Raw genomic sequence first — 24,017 nt, forward strand, 5'->3', positions numbered from 1 at the left:
GCGCCTTCGCAGGGACGTTTTCGCTCTATGATGACCCAGAGAGATCACTTCCGGCTTGGGCCTGCAAGATGGGCGGGAGGGGGGAGAGCCGTTAGATGCGAACGGGGCGTCCTCAGCGCGCCTGAGTTGTCGCGGTGGCGGTTGTCATGGCAGCGGCGGCCGGGTCCGGAGGAGGCGAAACGGCCTCCTCTGCAGACGAAGGCGGAGGGGGCCGGGGGAGCCCCCCCGGCTCGGACCCACGACGCCTGGGGCCGGGGGGGCGAGAGGAAGAGGAGGCGCCGAGGCAAGGCAGCGCGGGAGGCCTGGGCAGCCAGAGCCGCCCGTCCTCGTCGCCGCCTTCTCGCGAGGCTGAAGTCACCGTGGAGATCGGAGAGACCTACCTGTGTCGGCGAGGGGACGGAACGTGGCGTAAGTGCCCCCTCTCCTCCGTTACTCAGCGCTGGGTCTGTGCTTGGCGTCGGAAAGGGCTCCCGGTCGTCGTTAACGCGCGCCTGGCTCAACGATCAGGACAGCCCGTGGCTTGTAGTAGTTCAAATATTGGGGAAGGCCACCCTCAAGTCCACCCTCGTCCGTGGAAGGGTCGTGGCCGTCTTTGAGCCGGCCATTCTGTCGGGAGCCCGACCTCATTGGCAGGGTTGTTGTGGAGAAAAAACACAAGGGGGAGTTGTTAATTCTGGGATGTGGTGTGGCAGGTGCTTGCCTGTTTTGAGTTCTACAATTATCGTCGTGGTTGGTTGCCCAGTCGGCCAGATGTTTAGCCCCAATTTGGCATTTTTGTCTACCCGTGAATCCTTCCCGAGGACCTGGGATAGGCAGATGAAGGTTGTTTGATGGCACTAAAAGTATCCTCACAGGGTGTAAGCTGCTGTAAGTAATGTTGCCTTTTGCAATGGACTGGTGGCCATTTTGTCTTTATCTCTCCGTTTTCAATCTTTGTATATTTATGATGGGTAGATACTTGCTGAGCCAACAGTCCTGAATCCTGTAGCCCATTTGTCACTAGATGTCCTGAAACTCCAACACTAGCACAGTAATTATTATTTATAAAGACAATTCTAGATTTACAACTTTTCATCTCAAATTATTTTAATTATTGCTAAAAAGGCTGTAAAACCGCGAAAGCCAAATTCATCCTGTGTAGCGTAATACACCGCATTAATACGAGCCACACGTAATTGTGAAATGCTTGGGTGTCCTCATTTAATCAATTTCCCCATGGAGAAGAAGGAAACTATCATATATCGTATCTGAAGCAGGTAACACTTTTTTTTTTGAGCCACCCTGGATGGATCTTTTTCATATAAACTAATACATGATAACCCAAAAGCTAGATTGAAACAGTAGCCTGATGACTATCCTTCTAGCTTCAAGCCTCAATACAGTCATTTAAGACTGTAATCCTTAGCATATCTGACAGTAATCCATTGAATATCATATAATTTAATTGTAACTAAACATTCACGGAGTAACTGTGTGCATTCTCATTATTCTTCTGTTGTTGTTGTTGTTAATTGCGAAGTCATGTCCGACCCATCGCGACCCCATGAACAATGCTCCTCCAGGTCTTCCTGTCCTCTACCATCTTCTGGAGTCCATTTAAGTTCACACTGCTTCAGTGACTCCATCCAGCCATCTCATTCTCTGTCGTCCCCTTCTTCTATTGCCCTCAATCTTTCCCAGCATTAGGCCCTTCTCCAGTGAGCATTAGGCTTTTCTTCTGTTACGCTTATCTAAAGTATCCTTCTACGTATTGTAGAAATAAATGGAAACTTCTATGTGTTCATACTCCTGAACTTAGTTACACAAGACCCACATCTATGGTTCCAGCCTCGCTGGTAAGAATGAACTAAACTTTCATAGGTTACTTCCATGCTAGCTTGTTTCCCTTTTGAAAGAAGAGAGTGTTTCATAGTCTTTTTACTGACTTGTATTTCTCACTTTTCATCACTGAAATGTCCTTTAACCAGACTGATGGTTTCTTCCCCTTCAGATTCTGCAGAGGTGATTCAGTCTCGTCTCAACGAACAAGAAGCCAGAGAGGAATTTTATGTTCACTATGTAGGATGTAAGTGCCGTTTTGAGATTCTGATCTGTGTAATGATGAGAAAGTTTGAGGTGTCTTAGCTAGTTCAGTCTTCCCTAATCTCATGCCGTGAAGATAAACTGGAATGATAATTCCTTGAATTCCTAACCAGCTAAATTAATCTAATTAAATATAACTATGTTTTTTTTTTCCCTGCAGTCTTCCATAAATTGTTTCATCAGGTCATTTTGAGATCGGATGAGCATAGAGAGATTTAGTTTAGATGTAGCTTTAGGTAGGCTTCTAAGTAAGGTTGTATTTTTTTCTGCACACTAATGATAAAGTGTTAGATAAAGAACCATCGTAGCGTGCCTTAGCACAGTGTGATGTAACCCAAATTGCCAATTATCCCAGTTTGTAGGAAAAAAAGGAAAAAAGAAGCAGAACAAAAATTATATGCCTTTAGTTCAATATTTTGCTCTGGGAAGAAGCTGAAAGAGTGTTTATTGGTGAACAGGATGAAGACTCTGCTTAATGTTGATTCAGGGTTTTAGTTTTTTCTAGTACTAGAATGGAAGCTACTGTACGCAACTTTGGACACAGTCAGAGCTTTGGGGTGGTGATTTTTGTTTGCTGTTGATAAATCACTGGCAGTCAGAAATCTTTACTGATCATCTAGATCAGTGGTTCTTAACCTTTTTGAATGAATCGCCCCCTTGAGCTAATGAGGAAGTTGTCATCGCCCCCCTCCCCCAACACAACCTCTCAATCACAACATAGGAAATAATTCTTCAATTTATGCAAACACTTTTTTTGTTTTCTTTAAAATTGTCATCAGGACATATCGATGCAAATAATTTATTTCCAGTCTTTTTCCCATATCTCCCATATTCTGGCCAATGGCGCGCCACTGTATGGGTAGAGGCTGCTGTGCAACGCACATGAAGATAAGCGATGCGTCTTCACATATGTACGGCATTCTGTACTGAAGCTAGCTGGAAGAACATTTGAAAACACAATTCAATCCACTAATAGTGAGCGATCTGATGTTTTTGTATGACAGATATATAGCGATTCACTGTACGAAAAAGTCTCAAAAGTGTCCCCAAAACTTCTCGCTCCATCGCCCCCATATCGCCCCCTTTTCATTCCTTTGCCCCCGTGTCGCCCTTTTTCGTTCCATCGCCCCCCTGAAAAATGAAATTGCTCCCTCGGGGGCAATATCGCCCAGGTTAAGAACCACTGATCTAGATCAGGGAAGTGCATCCTTTAATGCTGACTGGGGACTTCTGTGCGTTGAAGTCCACAGGTCTTAAAGTTGCCAAGGTTGAACGTCCCTGATCTAGAAGTCTTATCGGTAGATTTCAATCTATCTTCTCTTTACCCCAGAGTAGAGCAAGGCAGAGTGGATCAACCTTCTTGTTCCCATATTTCAATTTCTAGCTAAAGAACATTTTATGTGGGGTGGCTGGAGGGGGAATGGTGAGACTTCTGTGATCTCCTAAGTCTCCTTTGGCTCTCACAGTCAACCGACGTCTGGATGAGTGGGTGGATAAGAACCGCCTGGCCCTCACCAAGACAGTCAAAGATGCCGTGCAGAAGAACACCGATCAATACATGAACGAACTTTCTGAGCAGCCCGAGCGCAAGATCACGCGCAATCAGAAGCGCAAACATGATGAAATCAACCATGTCCAAAAGGTGATGCAAGGGAGAGGGGGCTGGGAAGGCAGAATTGTTCTATGCTGCCAGATACAGGTAATCCTCAACTCACGACCATAGTTGAGCCCATTATTACCATCATTAAATTGTTGCTCTCATTAAGCACAGCACCCTTGCAATCCCAGCCCTCCATGTTGCTGTCATCATGTGAGCATGGGGTGCCTCAGGCAGTGGAGAAGCTGTGGTTGCTGAACAAATGGTCGTATGTTGACGACAACCTGTATCCATTCCAGAGGTGGGGAGGGGAAAAAAACCAACAACAACAGAGTACAGATAGTCCTCCACTGATGAGCACAATTGAGCCCAATATTTCTGTTGCTCAGTGAGACGGTTAAGTGAGCTTTGCTTCATTTTACCACCTTTTCTGTCACAATTGTTAAGTGAACCATTGCAGTTCCTAAGTTAGTAACGCGGCTATTAAGTGAATCTGGCTTCCATATTGGCTTTGCTGGTCAGTTGCTAAGTGTCTTTTGATCACATGACTCTGGAGATGCTGCAATGGTGGTAAAGGTGAAGAATGATCATAAATTACTGAATGCCGTTGTAACTTTGAACAATCATTAAACGAACGGTTGTAAGTGGAGGACTGCCTGTATCCGATTGCATTTTTGGTGCTCTTGCTGCCCTTATGCTGGCAGGAGAAGATGGCTTTTCCAGGAAATGCTTGCCGTTACTCACAAGATTGGGCTTTTTTCCCCACCGCAGACGTATGCTGAGATGGATCCTACCACAGCAGCTTTGGAGAAGGAACATGAAGCAGTGAGTATTTATCCATACCTGGCCTAGCTGTGTCTGGCTTGAAATTTGAAGAGTTTTGGAAAAGGGAGTATTACGAGCTGTAGTGGTACAGTGGTCAAAATGCAGTATTGCTGGCTAACTCTGCCGACTGCCAGCAGTTCGATCCTGACTGGCTCCAGGTTGACTCAGCCTTCCATCCTTCCGAGGTCGGTGAAGTGAGGACTGAGATTGTTGGGCAATAGGCTGACTCTGTAAAATCGCTTAGAGAGGACTGTAAAGACTATGAAGCGGTATATAAAGTCTTAAGTGCTATGGCTATTACTGTCTTTGTAGGACGCCGCTTACTTTTGTCTCCCTCTCAGATCACCAAAGTGAAATATGTGGACAAAATCCATATTGGGAACTATGAGATTGACGCTTGGTATTTCTCACCATTCCCAGAAGACTACGGGAAGCAGCCCAAGCTGTGGATCTGCGAATACTGCCTCAAGTATATGAAGTTTGAGAAGACTTACCGCTATCACCTTGTACGCAAGGGGGAGGATAGTTGCCAGGGGGCTGGGGAAGGTTGGGGTGGGAGAGAATTGAGCACCAGAGAGCCTGTAAGCCAGACATGTCAAACACAAGGCCCGGGGGCTGGATGCGGCCACAACGTGGTTTCATGTGGCCCACGAAGCTATCCTGGAAACAGGGAACGGCCCACGCTGCCTTGGTCCTGGCCCAGGCCGGCCGGGAGCCAATATACAATTTTGTGGTGGCCATCTATGCTGAAACGCATTCAGTCTTAGCTCCACAAGGCCATCTAGAAACAGCGAGGAACCAGCCCCTGGGTGCATGCTGGGGAGGTGTCACCTTTTGTGAGGAATGAAGAAATGCACCATCGCCTGGAAATAGCCCTTGCCTACTTCACATATCTGGCTTGATGGGCTCCAGGGGAGGGGTTTCAGTAGACTCTTCCAGTGGATCATGCCTCGGCACTTGCCCCGTCCCACCCCCTTCTGCCAGAGACCCTCAGATCTGTCCCACTCCTGCCCAGGCCCCCTTGACGCGAACGATGTAGAGCTGGCCATGCCCACCCAGTAGGCCACACCCACTCCCATGCCCACCCAGTAGGCCGCGCCCACCCTGGCCACACCTACCCCCCCTCCGAGGACAACAATGCTGATACGGCCCTCAATGAAATTGAATTTGACACCCCTGCTGTAAGTGGAATGACACACTTATCAAAAAGAGAAAATGGCATCTGGGGATCAGTGCATATCAGTATATTTGAACTTGTGTACAGATACTCGACTTAATCGCAGTGGGGATCAAGATTTTGGTCACTAAGCGAGACTTTTGTTTAATGAATTTGGCCCCATTTTAAGACCTTTCCAAGTTGTTACGTGAATCACTGCAGTTGTTACAGTAGTAACTGGTTGTTACCAAATCCCGCTTCCCCCATTGACTACTTGCCAGAGAGTTGCAAAAGGTGATCACAGGATGCCAGGACACAGCAACGGTCATAAATATGAGTCAGTTGTTGCCAAGTGGCTGAATTTTGATCACATGGCTATGGGGAATGCCGCAGTGATCGTAAATATGAAAAATAGTCTTAAGTCACTGTTTTTCAGTGCCGTTGTAACTTTGAACAGCGACTAAATGAACTTGATGAAGTTGAGGATTACTAAATGAAATTGAGGATTACCTGCGTTTAGTTTCACTATTTTCAATGTTGCCAGCTGGAGAAATCTAAACAGACGATGCTAAAATGAAACTGGAGAAAAATAATCAGGTCAAAGACAAATAGATGCAAAAGGGGTATTGAACTGGTTTGTAGGTAGAATTCCTCAGGAGAAAAAAAACCCCATAGATACCTGTCATTTTTGGTACCCATAGTTCTTCTTATCGTTGCTTCAGGGCCAGTGTGAGTGGCGACAACCACCAGGGAAAGAAATCTACCGCAAAAACAACATCTCAGTATATGAGGTGGATGGCAAAGATCACAAGGTAAGAGGTTTCCGGGATTTCCACTAAGCTGTGTTCACTTTTTGTGGTCTAGGCGGCCCGTTTGCTATTTTGGGAACCTGGCATTTGCCATCTTCACTGTTTGGAAAATCTGGTTCATCAGATAGAAAGCCAGTCGCTCAGCAGAGTCATAAACAGTCATTAACTACTATATAATTTTACCTCTCCCCACATTTGCAAGTTGCTTTTAAATAAGCCAGCCTACACAGGTAGTCCTCAACGTACGACCGCAGTTGAGCCCAACCTTTCTGCTGCTGAATGACGGGTTAAGCAAATTTTGACCTTTCTTGCTGCAGCTAATAAGTGAATCGCAGTTGTTAACAACATGGTTGTTAAGTGAGTCTGGTTTCTCCCTTGACTTTGCTTGTCAGAAGATTGCAAAAGTTGACCGGGACACTGCAACTGTCATAAATATGAGTCAGTTACCAAACATCTGAATTTTGATCGCGTGACCACAGGGGGTGCTGCAGTGGCCATGTGAAAAATGGTAATAAATCACTTTTTATTATTGTCTTTGTATCTTTGAACAATCACTAAACGAACGTGTTGAAAGTCGAAGACTACCTGTATGCAGATAAAATTTGTGTGGGCCAATAGCCTCCAACCTTCAATCTTTTGATATAGAAATAGCTACATCAAAGATCGCAAATTACATGGAACACGGTGCCAACAGGTCTATGGAGATTCTCAGCCATCCAGGTCAGGGGTCCTCAGACTCGGCAACTTTAAGCAAAGCTGGCTGAGGAATTCTGGGAATTGAAGTCCACAAGTCTAAAAGTTGACAAGCTTGAGGACCCCTGATCCAGGTCATACCATGTTTCCCTGAAAATAAGCCCTAGCTTGATTTTTATGTTTGCGCCTAATATAAGCCCTATCCCCAAAATAGTTTTGGGGTGAGGCGCACGTAAAAATCAAGCTAGGGCGGGGGGGGAGCTGCCCCACGCGCTCTGCACCCACTTTGGACTGCTGCAGCCAGGCCTCCTATGCGCCAACATCTGTCGCGTTGCTGCCCAAGTTCTTCAGCCGCTCATGGCTGGACACGTGGCACTTCGCTCCAGTGCCACCACTCATGGCAGGAGGCTGCGTGGTGCATTGCGCCAGTGCCACTGCTCACACGCACGGCAGTGCGATGCTCCACACGGCCTGCCTGGCACGATGTGCCACGTGGCATCTGGCTGCAAGTGGCCGCAGAACTCAAGCAGCAGCGTGTCAGGGTGTGGGAGGCCTGGCTGCAGCAGTCCTAAAGTAAGTGGGTGCGTGGCGCGTGTTCAATTCCCCACCCCCGCCCTAGCTTATTTTTACACGTGCTGAAGCTTCTTGGATAAGAAGCAAAACATTTTCAAGGGAAAAAAAAATCCAGTTGTCTTGTGACGGTACTAACAAAAACATTTTTTGAGAGCTGTCCAGAATTTCTAAAGGATGTATCTTAAAAACAAGCAAATGACTCATTGAGCAAATAAGCCCAGAGTTGTGACTCAAGGCGCAAAATGGCCAAGCTCAAATTATCCTACCGCAGACATATTATATAAACGACTCAGCTCTGTGGAGAAGGCTCTGATGCTGGGAAAGATGGAAGGCAAGAGAAAGACGAACTTCAGGAAGATGGAGGGTCTCTATTACGGTGGTGATATCTGCACCATTGGAAGTCCTGAAGGACCAGTTGGGGGACAAATGGAAAAGGTCCATGTAGGAGCTGATGCAAATTTGGCAGCACATACTAGCTAAAGGGTGCCAGGTTGGGGAAGGGCAGTCTTAAGCGTGAATAGTAATATGGAGTTTTAAGATATTTAATTTAATAACTGGAACAGAGCACACAGTTGTAGTTGATTGATTGGACAGTGCGAGCTCCTGCATGAGGCAATCTACGTTATGATTGGTTGCTGCTTGAGAAGGGGGAGTTTCCCTTTTCTATGTGCTCTGTTCTGTGATTTACCTCATGATCTTAGTGTGTACCTGTCTATCTTATCTGCTGTAAATATAAATGTAAAATATATTTATTTATATAACACTACAAGTCAGTGTCTTTGGCTCCATTTTGGACACCGGCTGCTCAATTCCCTGACATGAAGGCTCTTCTATTGAACTATTACTGCAGAAAAAATCATAGTTAAGAACTGGTTGCATCTAAATTTTGAGAAGACCAATCAGGAAGTTATGGAATATATGAGACACTTGTAGAACATGGGTCTTCAAACTTGGCCCTTTTATGACTTGTGGACTTCAAATCCCAGAATTCCTCAGCCAGGCATGCTGGCTGAGGAATTCTGGGACTTGAAGTCCACAAGTCATAAAAGGGCCAGGTTTGAAGATCCCTGCTGTAGAACAATGTTTCTCAACCTTGGCAAGTTGAAGATGTGTGGTCTTCAACTCCCAGAATTCCCCAAAGCTGGCTGAGGAATTCTGGGAGTTGAAGTCCATACATCTTCAACTTGCCAAAGTTGAAAAGCACTGCTGTAGAATATGAAATGCAACCAGAGAATTCATTTTCTTTTCAAAGAATCAACTTCAGAATGATTGCAAATCGGGGTGGGCAAAATGATAATTCTGGGACACAAGACCAGCCCTGAAACAGGCCTGTGTCATCCAGAATTGCTTTGGAAGATTAACTTATAGAAGACTGTCAGGCTGCTCACAGAATGGCCCAGATAGGCCTGGTTCAAAAAAGGAACCATTGAGTTGCATGTGAGATTCAAAAGAAGGCACCTGACACAAAGTTTATTTTTCTTACATGCATTCTTGGCTTTTTGAACAAGTTGGAGATACTGTTTCTCACTCTAAAAAAACAAATTTTAATTTTAGATAAGTTATAGTTGTGAATGAAATTCTCTTCTTTTAGAAAGTTTATCTCAGAAATACATTTTTGTTTGTTTGTTTCAATAAGGAATGAGCCAACACTCCTCTTTAATAATAATAATAATAGTAAAGTTGGAAGGGACCTTGGAGGTCATCTAGTCCAACCCCCTGCTCAGGCAGGAAACCCTACACCATTTCAGACAAATGGCTGTCCAGTCTCTTCTTAAAAACTTCCAGTGTTGGAGCATTTACTGCTTCTGGAGGCAGGTTGTTCCACTGATTAATTGTTCTCACTCTCAGGAAGTTTCTCCTCTTTGCTCCTGGATTTCATATTTTTTTTTGTCTGAAGCCTATGTCCTTATTGCTCCTTTTCCCCCCAGATTTATTGCCAGAATTTGTGTCTTTTGGCCAAACTATTCCTGGATCATAAGACCCTCTACTTTGACGTGGAGCCCTTTGTCTTCTACATCCTTACTGAGGTGGACAGGCAAGGAGCCCATATCGTTGGCTACTTTTCCAAGGTACTGACTGCTGGTGTTCACGGATTGGGGAATGCATTGTAACTAACTTTGTGATCGAAAAAGTGGATAAATTCTACGGCTACGCGAAATATTTTGTGCGCTACTGGTTTTAGGTGCGTTGTGTCTCTTAAGTTTGTGTCAGCGTCTTTGACTCCATTTGGACCCCTGCTGCTCAGTTCCCTGACATGGAGGCTCTTTGGGGTCTTTTGCCCTGTAGACTAAAACACAGTTGCTTTAAGCACAAGTGCTTTGGGATAGATGTGAACAGGGGGAAAAGTCAAGGAGAACAGTGGTGATGGGTGAGAGAAGGCCCTATGACAGTGGTGGCGAACCTATGGCACGCGTGCCAGAGGCGGCACTCAGAGCCCTCTCTGGGCACGCGCACCATGTCCCGGAGATGGCAACCGTCCCTCTTCAACCATCTGCCCGCTAACTCGCCGAGATCCCACATGGCCAGATGCATCCTAGCCCGGCTGGATTCCCTCCCCCCCCCCCGTCTATCCTGGCCTCGCATGCTCTCCTTTTCCCAGGCACGACCCACCGTATCACCTCCTCAGCTGTTGGCCAGCCGTCAAGCTCAGAGGTGGCTTCTCTGAATTGCTGGCGGCGGGCTGTGGAGCCTCAGAGTGCGCCTGTTGAGGGGCCGGCAGGCTGTGGCTGCTGACAGACACTGAAGGCTGCCATGCACTTGCTGGCCTCTGTGTACGGGGACCGATGGTGTCAGGCAGCAGCCACCCCTGCCTCGCCTTGCCCTGCGACAATGGCACCCCCTGCCCTGCCTCGCCTCACCCCGCAGGATGAGCCTTCTGCCCACTGCCCCACCTGCCAGAGACCCCCTGGGTCTCCCCCAACCCTGCCCGGCCCCCACAGGCATCCCTCCCCACAAGCAACATTGAGGTGACCAGGCCCACCTTGGCCACACCCACCCAGTCTGCCATGACCACCGCAGCCACGCCCACCCAGTGGGCCACACCCACCTGGCACCCAGCGATAAATAAGTGGGTTTTGGATTGCAGTTTGGGCACTCGGTCTCTAAAAGGTTCGCCACCGCTGCCCTAGGAAGATTGGGAGGGACAAAATGGCCACAGGGACATCAGGAGTGGTTTTGGGAAGGGAGAGAAGGAAAGGGTCTGGAAGATCAGGGCCATATGAAGATCGGGAGTTTTTACAAGAGCGGCCATGTATACCGGTCCTATTCACTCCATCCATGTTTTATTTTGTAGTCCATTATCCGAGCCTTCTGGCTTTCAGTTCTACGGAACCATGGCTGATCCAAATAATTCAGCAAATCTTCCAAATTAAGAGTTTTAGTTCACTTTTTATTTTACGAGCATCCCGTGTGAGCACTTAGAACAGTGGTTCTCAACCTTTCTAATGCCGTGACCCCATAATACAGTTCCCCATGTTGTGGTGACCCCCAAGTAGGTGTGGCCACCAATAAGAGGGAGTAGGACAGCTAGGGAAAAGGGAAAAAAATGGCGGACAGCGTGGTTTGGCGACCCCCGTGAAATGGTCATTCGACCCCAAATGGGGTCGAGAACCACTGACTTAGAATCTTATTTCTGTGCCTTTAAAATTAGTGTCTGGTAAAAAAAAGCTCAGAAGAAAATATAATTTAAGAAACATGACAGGGAAAGAGAGAAGAAGAAATTACTCTCTGTGCATGTCTGTGTGTGTGTGTGTGTGTGTGTGTGTGTGTGTGTGTGTGTGTGTGTGAAAGGGAGAGATCTTGGCGTCTCTGGTTTCCTCTGAAATCTGCAATACCGCACTTGGAAAACTTTAACCACAGACATAAGGAACACTTTATTGCCGCGAAAATTCAATGTAATATTAAAAACCTGCAATGGAGCAGACTCCATAACAAAAATCTGTGTGGAGAAGTGGACTGAATTCAAGTCCCCACACAATCCTGGAATTATGCAGGGTCAATCACTACGAGTCAGAAACACCCTATGGCAGTGATGGCGAACCTTTCAGAGACCGAGTGCCCAAACTGCAACCCAAAACCTACTTATACATCGTCAGATGCCAGGTGGGTGTGGCCCATTGTGTGGCCGTGGCTGTGGTGGTAACGGCAGACTGGGTGGGACTAAAAAGTTCAATCAATTCCAACTTTGCAGGATCTTTTTTTTTTCCTGCAAGAAGTTGAAATTGACTGATTGAACCTTTTTTTTTTTTTTTTGCACATGGCAGCGGAGGCCTAAAGCGAAAAGGTTTTATAAAACCCAGCTGAAGGCCTAGGACTGGGGCGATGGTGCACGTGCCCACAGAGAGGGCTCTGAGTGCCGCCTCTGGCACCCGTGCCATAGGTTCACCACCACTGCCCTATGGTCATAGGTTGCTCTTAGAATTAAATTGGAAAAGAACCTGATAGGCAGACTACCTTGAGCTCTTGGATGATCGATGGAGTATACATGTAATAAGTAATTCAAAAATTTTTAAGGAAGGAAGGTGATAAATAAATCAGCATCAAGATCAGCTTAGAGAGAGTTTGCAGCAGGAGAGCAAGCATGGATTTTATCCGTGACAGTGGAGCAAGCTTTTCTCCAAAGTTACCTTTAGGGTTGCCAGATATGATGGGTGCAATTGGTGACTATTTTTAAAAGAAATACAATTTTCTGGATGTTGATTACTCTGCTTGAGGCTAGATTTCATAACATCATTTACCTGACTCCTGTGATTTTTTTTCCCCTTCTAGGAAAAGGAATCCCCAGATGGGAATAATGTCGCTTGTATTCTAACCTTGCCCCCTTACCAGAGACGGGGCTATGGGAAATTCCTCATTGCATTCAGTAAGCTGTTCTTTTCTCAGCCATGAATGATAAAAATGAATTGCAGAGTTGATTATCAGTCTCTTAATTGCTTCCTGGGGTTGGATCTGTAGATAGATCTATTGTACCCACCTACCCCCGGTGACAAGTTAACTTCTGTTGCATCTGCCCTACCTCCTCCCCCCCCCTTTTGTAACACCTCTGCTATCCTGATCGCTTTAGGGCAGGGGGTCTTCAAACATGGCCTTTTTATGACTTGTGGACTTCAACTCCCAGAATTCCTCAGCCAGAGTCACGGTGCTACGTATTTAGTCCAGGGGTGTCAAACTCAATTTCATTGAGGGCCGCATCAGCATTGTGGTTGCCCTCAGGGGGGCGGGTGGGTGTGGCCAGGGTGGGTGCGGATGGAGTGGGTGTGGCCTACTGGGTGGGTGTGGCCAGCTCTACATCATTTGCATTAAGGGTGCCTGTGGGGGCCTGGACAGGAGTGGGACAGATCTGAGGGTCTCTGGCAGAAGGGGGTGGGACCAGGGCAAGTGCCAAGGCATAGTCCACTGGAGGAGCCTCACTGTTCCTCTCAGGCCATGCGGGGGGGGGGGCTTATGGAGCTAAGACTGAATGCATTTCTGCATAGATGGCCACCACAAAATTGTACATTGGCTCCCGGCCAGCCTGGGCCATGGCCAAGGCAGCGGGGGCCATTCCCTCACTGCTTTCAGGATGGCTTTGCGGGCCACATGAAACCACTTCATGGGCCGCATCCGGCCCCCGGCCCTTGTGTTTGACATGTCTCATTTAGTCTTTCCATTTTGAAGTCCCTTTATTAAAAAGTGTGAGTCTGATCCGGTCTGAGCTTTTCCTTGCCCTCGAAATGCCTGGATTCTGAACTGAGACGCTTTTGAGGCCTTGACTTCTGATCTCTTCTTCCCCAGGCTATGAGCTCTCCAAACTTGAAAGCACAGTGGGATCCCCCGAGAAGCCCCTTTCGGACCTCGGCAAGCTGAGCTACCGCAGCTATTGGTCATGGGTGTTACTAGAGATCCTTCGGGATTTCCGAGGCACCCTTTCCATCAAGGATCTCAGGTAAGAGGAGGTTTGACTACCAGTCAGTTGAGAGCTGTTTGTAGAATGTAAATAAAAGCCCTTGTGGCACAGTGCTTAAAGCGCAGTATTGCAGACAAACTCTGCAGCGGCCACCACATTTTCCAGACTTACAAAGAGAGTATGGCTTAATAAGAAGTTGACAGAATATGTTGACAGAACATAGAAAGATCCAGGTCTATAGAGCCTGCGTCTTGAACACACTCTTGTACTGCAGTGAGTCTTGGACCCTTCACGTACGGCAGGAGAGAAAGCTGAACACTTTTCATATGCGCTGTCTCCGACGTATTCTCAGCATCACTTGGCATGACAAAGTCCCAAATAGCGCAGTCCTGGAATGTGCTGGAATCTCTAGCACAGGGCTTTTCAACCTTTTCACCCATTGTGCCACTTTTTAGGATATGGCAATATCCGAGTACCACCAGTCGCCTAGCAAGGTGTCAAAAACTTGATGACAAAAAAAGGGAAAAAAGTGATAAAGTACAGGTAGTCCTCGACTTATAACAGTTCGCTTAATGACTGTTCGAAGTTACAATAGCACTGAAAAAAGTGCCCCCCAAGCCACAGCCAAGCAAGACAACTGCCTGCCCACCCGTCGGCACTCTTCCTCCTGTCCAAGGTCTTCATTGTTGTGAGCATTTCTGTTGAGGATTGGCAGTGGGGGTGGGGTGCGGGGAGTGTTTGGTTTTTATCCCCCCCCCCCGGTCTGCTGGGTGGTTGCAGCAGGTTGTGGTCCCTTCACATGATCCTGGGACATGTGATCGTCATAAATATGAATCAGTTGCCAAGCATTTGAATGTAAATCACAAGACCCCTGGAGATGCTGCAACATTCCAGCTGATCGGCGCTTCTTCTGGGCTCAGCAAAAGCGCCAGCATCAGTGCTGCTTTCCAGCTGATTGGTGCTTCTTCAGGGCTCAGCAGAAGCACCAGGATCAGCGCCGAGCTCCAGCTGGAGGCTGGCGCTGATCCTGGTGCTTCCGCTGAGCCCTGACAGTTCCAATGAAGCGCTGATCCTGGCGCTTCCGCTGAGCCCTGACAGCCCTGCAGCTCCAGCCATCTTTCGCTCAGGCTTGTGCGGTGCTGCCACCGGTTCAGCTCATTCCCTTCCCCGCTACCACTTTTCTAGAATGGTCGCGTACCACCTGCCAGGTGCCAATCTACCACAGGTGGTACCCGTACCACTGGTTGAAAAATCCTGCTCTAGCATGTATACACTATTGCAGGGGTGTCAAACTCAATTTCATTGAGGGCCGCATCAGCATTGCGGTTGCCCTTAGGGGGCTGGGTGGGTGTGGCGTACTGGGTGGATGTGGATGGAGTGGGTGTGGCCTGCTGGGTGGGTGTGGCCAGCTCTACACCATGTCAAGGACACCTGTGGGAGCCTGGGCAGGAGTGGGGCAGATCTGAGGGTCTCTGGCAGAAGGGGGTGGGACCAGGACAAGTGCCAAGGCATGGTCCACTGGAGGAGCCTCACTGTTCCTCTCAGGCCATGCGGGGGGGAGGGGGCTCATGGAGCTAAGACTGAATGTGTTTCAGTATAGATGGCCACCACAAAATTGTACATTGGCTCCTGGCTGGCCTGGGCTAAGGCTAAGGCAGAGGGGGCTGTTCCCTCACTGTTTCCAGGATGGCTTCGCGGGCAACATGAAACCACACCGTGGCTGCATCCAGCCCCCGGGCCTTGTGTCTGACATGTCTGCACTATTGAAACAGCGACGCCTACGCTGGCTTGGGCATGTCGTGAGAATGGCTGATAGTCGAATTCCGAAAGATCTCCTGTATGGAGAACTAGTGCAGGGAAAACGCCCCAGAGGGAGACCTGAGCTGCGATATAAGGATATCGGCAAGAGGGACCTAAAGGCCTTGGGAATGGACATTAACAGCTGGGAATCCTTGACCTCTGATCGTTCAGCCTGGAGGCTAAAGACACAGCATGGCCTTCTCCAATTCGAAGAGACACTTGTGTGGGAGGCTGAGGCAAAGAGGCAGTCCCGGAACCAGCAAAATCTGGGGGCTGGACAGGGGACAGATTGTATCTGCCCTCAATGTGGAAGGGACTGCCATTCTCAAACCACACCAGATGCTGCCTTAGGACCTCTTTCCAGAGCACGATACTATAGTCCAGTGATGGCGAACCTTTTTAGAGACCAAGTGCCCAAAAACTGGCCCCGCCGCTGCTCCACCCCCTGCCCCCCCCCGCCCTCCCATCTCCCGTCCCACCTGCCCACAGGGCCACTCACCGCCTCCACGGCCCGCCGCAGATTGCTCAGGCAGCACAGCAGCGCTATGGCAGTCACGCCCTCTGCCCGCGCCCCACAGCATCAACTGTGCACGATGGGGTGTGAGGGCAGAATCTTGTCTACGCTGCCTGGCTGCCATGTCCTTGGCTGTGCTGCTCCGTGTGGGCCACACTCAGGGGCGACTCTCCTTCAGGGGGGCTGCTGGAGAGGAGGGGGTCACGGGGGGAGGCGAGGCTGGGGCAACGGCACATGTGCCCACAGAGAGGGGCTCCGTGCGTCGCCTCTGGCACCCGTGCCATAGGTTCGCCACCACGGCCATAGTCTCTCAAGACTGAAGGATGCCAATGGAATAGAATTGCAGACTAACTCTGCTCACAGCCTGGAGTTCGATCCTGAAGGGGCTCAAGGTTGACTCCTTCCGAGGTCGGTAAAATGAGGGACCTGGATTGTTGGGGGGGGGGCAATATACTGACATTGTAAACATTCCAACCAGCAAAGTCAATGGGGAAAGCCAGATTCGCTTAATGACCACGTGGTTCACTTAAAACAATGGCAGTGATTCACTTAACCACCAGGGTAAAAGTCACAAAATTGGGCACGGCTTAACAACGTATAGTGAGGCTGGTGCTGAGGGAGGACTGCATGCCCTTCTGTGATTGATTGAGCGTTAATGTGGCCTATTGGAAAGGACTCCTGACCTCCCCTTATCTTGTACTCGTTCCAGCTGACGTTGCGCATGTTGTTGTTTCCCTTGGTACAGCCAGATGACGAGCATCACGCAGAATGACATCATCAGCACCTTGCAGTCCCTGAACATGGTCAAGTATTGGAAGGGGCAGCATGTCATCTGCGTCACTCCCAAGTTGGTGGAGGAACATCTCAAAAGCGCTCAGTATAAGAAGCCGCCTATCACAGGTAATGCCGAACAGGGAAACGGTGGGCGGGACGCACTAGTGATTAATCATGCTCTCAGAAAGCCTGATGTGCGGCGTTAGATCCGCACGGGCTCTTTAACGTGGTGGTATTCGTCCTTCTCTTTCTCTCTTTGCCTGGGTACAATTTCCAGATCTGCAGGGAGAGCAGAACTGAAATCAACTCCTGCCAGATTGTTAAAATTTGCTAGATTTAACTTCTGGGCCTGCAATCCCCAACCTTTTTGTTTTGTTTTGTTTTTTGTCTATGCCAGTGGTTCTCAACCTTTTTAATGCCGCGACCCCCCAACTGGTCGTAAGTCGAGGACTAATCAACCGGTCGTAAGTCGAGGACTACTCAACTGGTGCAGCACCGTTTGCAGAATGGGACTTTTGGCGGGCTCAGCAGGGCAGAGACAGCCTGGACAATTCCTATTGGCTTTTGAAAGCCAATAGAATTAGACTCTATTCAAGAGAGTCTATTCTATTGGCTTTCAAAAGCCAATAGAATAAAAGGGAGTAGCACAGCTAAGGAAAAGGGGGAAAAAATGGCGGACTGCGTTGTTTGGCGACCCCCGTAAAATGGTCGTTCGACCCCAAATGGGGTCCCGACCCACAGGTTGAGAACCACTGGTCTATGCAGTTCTTATAATAACTGTGTTGTCTCTCACTGACTTCCTTTTTAATGCTACATGTCACCACCTGTTGCTTCTTCAAATTCCCAGTTTTAACTATTCTCGTGCGTGGTGTTTTCTGTCATTTTAGCTTTCTTGCGTGAGTATGGATACGTCTGTTTTTCTCAGAAACATATGTATGTAGTCCTCAACTTAAACAGTTCGTTTAGTGACCATTCAAAGTTACAGCAGCGCTGGAAAATGTGATTTATGACCATTTTTCACAGTTAACAACCTTTGCAGCATCCCCCTGGTCAAGTGATCAGAATTCGTATTTATGACCTTCACCTGATCACTTTTGGCGACCTTCCAACAGGCAAAGTCAGTGGGGAAGCCAGATTCACTTTAACAGCCTGGTTACTAACTTATCAACTGCAGTGATTTCACTTAACAACTGTGGCAAAAAAGGGGCAAAACTCACTTAACAAATGTCTTACTTAACAACAGAAATTTTTGCCTCAATTGTGGGTCGTAAGTCGAGGACTGCCTGTAGTTTTTCCTGATCTCCAGTGCTCTAAAGTTCTTGAGAGCGATCTCTTTAAGCCCTAGACTTATGATCATTCATTTAATGACCATTCGAAGTTACCACAGTGCTGGAAAAAGTGACTTATGACCAGTCCTCACCCTCCTGACCATTGCAGTGTCCCTGTAATCCCTGTAATCAAAATTTGGGCACTTGGCAACCGGTCTGTATTCACGAGAGTTGCAATATCCAAGGGTTGCGTGATTGCCATTTGTGACTTTTCCCTGGTGGTTTCCAAAGTCTAAGTCAACGGAGGAAGCTGGTTACGGTTAATGTCCGTGTGATTTGCTTAAATGAGTGTGGTAGAAAGGTCATAAAAAGGGGCGCAACTCACTTAACGACTGCATTGCTTAGCAGTAGTAGTTCTGGAATCAATTGTGGTTGAGGACTAACTGTAATTAATTCAGTTTCCCAATTTTTCCTTAAGCAGCATTCTTAAGAAGAACAGTTGTCAGGAATTGGGTATGTCTAGTTTCATGAGGAGAAGGATGAGGGGGGACATGATAGCAGTCTTCCAATATCTCAAGGGCTGCCACAGAGTAGGGGGGGGTCAAACTATTCTCCAAAGCGCCTGAAGGCAAGACAAGAAGCAACAGATGGGAACTAATAAGGAGAGAAGCAACCTAGAACTAAGGAGAAACTTCCTGACAAAATGATTAATCAGTGGAAGAGCTTGCCTTCCAAAGTTGTGGGTGCTACATCACTGGAGGCAAATGGCTGGACAGCCATTTGTCCAAAATGGTACAGGGCAGGGCTTTTCAACCAGTGGTACGGGTACCACCTGTGGTGCATTGGCACCTGGCAGGTGGTACACGACCATCCTATAAAAGTAGCGGGGGAGGGGAATGAGCTGAACCAGTGGCAGCACTGCACAAGCCTGAGCGAGAGACGGCCTGAGCTGCAGGGCTGTCAGGGCTCAGCAGAAGCGCTAGGATCAGTGCCGCTTTCCAGCTGATCGGCACTTCTTCGGGGCTGTCAGGGCTCAGTGGAAGCACCAGGATCAGCACCAGGCTCCAGCTGGAGCTCGGCGCTGATCTTAATGCTTCTGCTGAGCCCAGAAGAAGCGCGGATCAGCTGGGATGTTGCAGCATCTCCAGGGTCTTGTGATTTACATTCAGATGCTTGGCAACTGATTCATATTTATGACGGTCACAGTGTCCCAAGATCATGTGAAGTGACCAAAACCTGCTGCAACCACCCAGCAGATGGGGGGAATAAAAACCAAACACCCCCCCCACCCCACCCCCACTGCCAATCCTCAACAAAATGCTCACAACAATGAAAACCTCGGACAGGAGGAAGAGCGCCGCTGGGTGGGCAGGCAGGTGTCTTGCTTGGCTGTGTCTTGGGCGGCACTTTTTTCAGTGCCATTGTAACTTCGAACAGTCACTAAGTGAACTGTTTTAAGTCGAGGACTACCTGTACTTTATCACTTTTTTCTTTTTCTTTTTTTTGTCATTATGTTTTTGACACCTTGCTAGGTGACTGATGGTACTCGGATATTGCCATATCCTAAAAGTGGTACAATGGGTGAAAAGGTTGAAAAGCCCTGGTATAGGGCAGTGGTGGCGAACCTATGGCAAGGGTGTCAGAGGCGGCACTCAGAGCCCTCTCTGTGGGCACGCGCGCTGTCGCCCCAGTCCTAGGCGTTCAGCTGGGTTTTATAAAACCTTTTCACTTTAGGCCTCCACTGCCATGTGCAAAAAAAGAAAAAAAAGGTTCAATCAGTCAATTTCAACTTCTCGTGGCGAACCTATGGCACGTGCACCATCGCCCCAGTCCTAATCCTTCAGCTGGGTTTTATAAAATCTTTTCGCTTTAGGCCTCCACTGCTGTGTGCCAAAAAAAAAAAAAAGTTCAATCAGTCAATTTCAATTTCTGGGGGAAAAAAGATCTTGCAAAGTTGGAATTGATTGATTGAACTTTTTAGTCCCACCCAGTCTGCCGTTACCACCGCAGCTATGCCCACCCAATGGGCCATCCCCTCAATTGGTCACACCTAGCCAATGGGCCACACCCATCTGGCACCCGACGATGCATAAGTGGGTTTTGGGTTGCAGTTTGGGCACTCGGTCTCTAAAAGGTTCGCCATCACTGGTCTAAGGCAGTGATGGCAAACCTTTTAGAGACCAAGTGCCCAAAAAACAGCCCCCGCCCTGCCCCCCCCCCTCCGCCCTGGTCCCACCCACCCCGTCCCCAGCTGCCCTACCCCCGCTCCGCCCCCGCCCACCCACAGGACCGCTCACTGCCTCCACGGCTAGCCGCAGATCGTCCAGGCGACCCAGCAGTGCCATGGCGGCCACGCCCTCTGCCTGTGCCCCGCAGCATCAACTGCACGAGATGGGGTGCGAGGGTGGAGTCTTGTCCCCGCTGCCCGGCTGCCGTGTCCTTGGCTGTGCTGCTCCGCACAGGCCTTGCCTGGCGCGACTCTCCTCCAGGGGGGCTGTGGGGGGAGGCGGGGCTGGGGCGACGGCACGCGTGCCCACAGAGAGGCCTCTGAGTGCCGCCTCTGGCACCCGTGCCATAAGTTTGCCTATTCTTTACCTTCGTGTTTATGGGGACTCTCCTCAAGCTACTGCCTACACTGAAGGCTCCTTGCTCCAAACCTGTCCTTTTAGTTTTCCTGATTCATGGAACTGCTTTCCAGTCTTTGCTGTGCCCTTTATTCCCAACTAAACTGACATTCCTGGATTCCTTCCAAGGAATGGACTTCAAACTGTTAAGTCTCCGAAGCAACTGGTTTCATTTGCCCTGCACTAACCTGGGCAGTTAATACTTAACTCCCATAAGCTAGCCGGGGAGGATTATTTATTCAGTTTACCGTATTGGAATTGCAGAAGAGGTGCTGAGCGAATGCTAGCCTTTTATTTGAAGCCTATTGCTAGTGATGTTCATTCACAGGCCGAGATTGTTTTTTCGGTAGAAAGCGTTGCTTCCCCCCCCCCCCAAGGAAAAACACAGCAGCCTAGAAAAGAGCATGTCTCTTTTGATATTTGGTGGGACGTAAATCATTCAGCAAATAGTGTGTCCTTCTGGCATGCAGTTCTTGTCAGAGTTTCCAGTCAGAGCTGGATGTTTATCTAACCTTGGCTCGGCTTTATACCACCGCAGTTTATGCACACCTGATCTTTCCTGTTTTGCAGCACAAGCTGCGGTATAATATAAACACAAATAAACTGAAATATTTGTATATTACAAAGGGGAAACATTTCAGCGGCTCTTCACCACACTATAAAGCCATTTCCTCAATTAAGCCAAAGAATTCGCTTTTCAGTTTATTGGCAATCATGCCCGGTATCTACTAAGAGTTATCTCAGAAGAAGTCAAGATATTGCAGGTTTTTGCTGAAAGAGGTATTGTTATTTCTACCCCACCCCCCCCCCAGGGAGCGGATGACGTTGCGGTATTTGTCATTTATGTAACAGGAGCTGCAGGGAGATTATTTGGACCCCCTCCCAGATCTCTTTCCTTTTCAAAAAGCGGCTCGGTCAGGAGCTGCCGGTTGGGAGGGGCACGAGTGTTGCGAAGACAGTACAAACAAGGCATAAACACTTGCGCGGTGGCCTGCATGACCAAGAGGGCTTCTTAAATCCAGAATGAATCTGCCAGGCCCTTGCAGGTAGTCCTCGACTTACAACCACCACTGAGCCCAAAATTTCTGTTGCTAAGCGAGACAGGAGTTTTGCTTCATTTTACAGCCTTTCTTGCCACAGCTGTTAAGTGGCTCACTGCAGTTGTTAAGTTAGAGTCACGGCTGTTAAGCGAATCTGTCTTCCTCGTTGACTTTGCTTGTCAGAAGGTCACAAAAGGAATACCACAACCGTCATAAATATGAGCCACTTGCCAAGCATCCAAATTTTGTTCCCGTGACCTTGGAGATGCTGCAACGCTTGTAGGTGTGGAAAATAGTCATATGTCTTTTTTTTTTTTTAATGCTGTTGTAACTTCAGACAGTCCCTAAATGAACGCTTGTAGGTAAAGGGCACACCTGCCTTTGTGTTTGCTGTTACTAGTCCAAGGCATAATTTTATTCAGGATGGTATCTGTTGCGCTTTCTCTAACACTCAATTTGATTAACCTGTTGAATTTTCATCAGCCTACTCAGGAAGGACATCCATGCCCATGATATTTGAAATAGTGATGGACTTTGTTTGACTGCTCTGCCCTTTTCCACTTACCTGTTCAGACCCATTAAGATTTCTTATTTCCTTCCCCCCCCCTTTTTTTTTTTTCCTCTCTCTCTCTCTCTCTCCAGTGGATTCTCTCTGCCTGAGATGGGCACCTCCTAAACACAAGCAAGCCAAGATTTCCAAGAAGTGAAGGAAAAACTGACTTGAAAAATGGAAAGGGTTTGGCTTCACATCTGCTTTTTTTTATTTTGGAAGACGTTCACTAATTTAACATTGCTGTCAGTCTTGTACTGAAAAGGCATACATGGAACAGGTAGCTTGGGGTTATGAGAAACACCTGAAAACAGGTGGGTTCATTTGAATGAAGACTACTTATTTTATCCCCCTTTTTTTCTGTTGCTCGATACAGAACTTTCTTTTTTTCTTTCTTTCTTTCTAAACTTGGTGTCTTCTCTAAGTCGGAACTGGTATCTTCATTCATATCATAAAAAGAGCAGATAAATCATTTTATTATTTCGAATTGACAGTTCTAACTGACTTCGGGATGTTACCAATCCCAGAATCAAGCGGGTCATTCAGTATGGCAGAACTGTGGCAGAACGAGACCTGAGCAGTAAATAAATGCAGGGATTGGCTATTTGGAGAGCACATAGTCAACAAAAGTTGGGAAGCCGTGATTACTATCAGTAATAGGAAAACTAGATTATTGATTATCATAAGAAGGAAGATTGACGTCTCCAAAAGAGATCTCCAACTTATTGAAATATGAAACAATCAGCCTTGCTCAACATTTTGAAGAGAAAAAAAATCTGTGTCTTCTGTAATTCTTGAGAAAATGGTCCCTCTTGGTAGATCTGTTGTCGCTCTCCATATCTTCAAAGGGAGGCAAGTTTGTACATTCTATCAAAGCTCATACATGTTCTTAGTTATGCTAGATAAGTAGCTTGAATCCTTCCACTGTCCCACGGCTGTTAGCAAAGTGGGAAAAGAGGGAGAGAATGTTTTCAAGTAGTATCACTTGCTCCACAGTCAACATTTAAGGTCAGTGCTGACAAAAATATAAGATGTATTAGAGTTACAATGCTTGGTAACCCGTAGCACGAGAGTCAGGATTTGGGTGTTAAAGACTCAGGAAAGTGGAAATAGGCACATATAAAAGTCTGATGTCACTTCCGAGGCTGTTCCATAGTGCAGTGTTGGCTTCTATGATGTAACTAAAAGGAATTTACCAATTCCTTTTACAGTGCCTCAAAGTAAATGGTTCTTTCTTGGAACAAAACGCTGAACAAGAGCAGCGGGGGGGGGGGAAACATGCTTTTAAACTTAGCTGCCCTTCTAAAACACAGCCTTTACTCAGACGAATGGACGAACTCCGGATTGGAGAAAACTGACTACAAGGCTATGGTGGAATTACTTGATATTTCCCCTTCCATGGCATGAACCGCGTTTGGTGGTGATCAACTGAGGAGGGACTTTGCCAAAAGATCAGAAGTCTCTTGAAGCGATCAAGTGGACCGAAGAGAAAAACCTGTCGCTATTTGCACCACCGGTTTCCGCTGAGGTCCTTGCATACTTTCGTTGTTTTGGGGGAGAGTGATTTGGGGAGGGACCCTGAGGCTTGTGGTGGATGTCTTGGGTAGGAACATCTATTCACAGAGTTGCTGTAGTTTTTAATGTGTATACCATATATATATAGTGTGTTCTGCTTAAGAAATATTTTAATAAAAAAAAAACATAACACAAGTTACTGTGCCATTTTATGACTAATGTACCAGAATTACAGCTGATCTTTAATGGGGGCACAATGAAAAAAACCTGTAAATGACAAGGAACGACCCTGGGAAAGGTAAACTAGAGAAAA

The 24,017-nt window shown here is 47.6% G+C and overlaps 1 protein-coding gene across 1 annotated transcript; it reads left to right on the forward strand.

The window, feature by feature from the left end:
* Positions 1–52: 52 nt before the first annotated feature.
* Positions 53–23,899, forward strand: KAT8 (lysine acetyltransferase 8). The gene is made up of 11 exons (XM_039330304.1): positions 53–408; positions 1,991–2,065; positions 3,549–3,724; positions 4,451–4,504; positions 4,846–5,010; positions 6,383–6,472; positions 9,664–9,804; positions 12,503–12,596; positions 13,508–13,658; positions 16,679–16,833; positions 22,282–23,899. The coding sequence occupies exons 1-11, from the start codon at positions 147–149 to the stop codon at positions 22,344–22,346; spliced, it is 1,428 nt and encodes a 475-aa protein (XP_039186238.1). The 5' UTR covers positions 53–146; the 3' UTR covers positions 22,347–23,899.
* The last annotated feature ends 118 nt before the right edge of the window (positions 23,900–24,017 follow it).

This window comes from Crotalus tigris, unplaced genomic scaffold (genome assembly GCF_016545835.1).
Source record: "Crotalus tigris isolate CLP2741 ecotype Arizona unplaced genomic scaffold, ASM1654583v1 scf7180000024427.8105951120:4207309, whole genome shotgun sequence".
Taxonomy (NCBI): domain Eukaryota; kingdom Metazoa; phylum Chordata; class Lepidosauria; order Squamata; family Viperidae; genus Crotalus; species Crotalus tigris.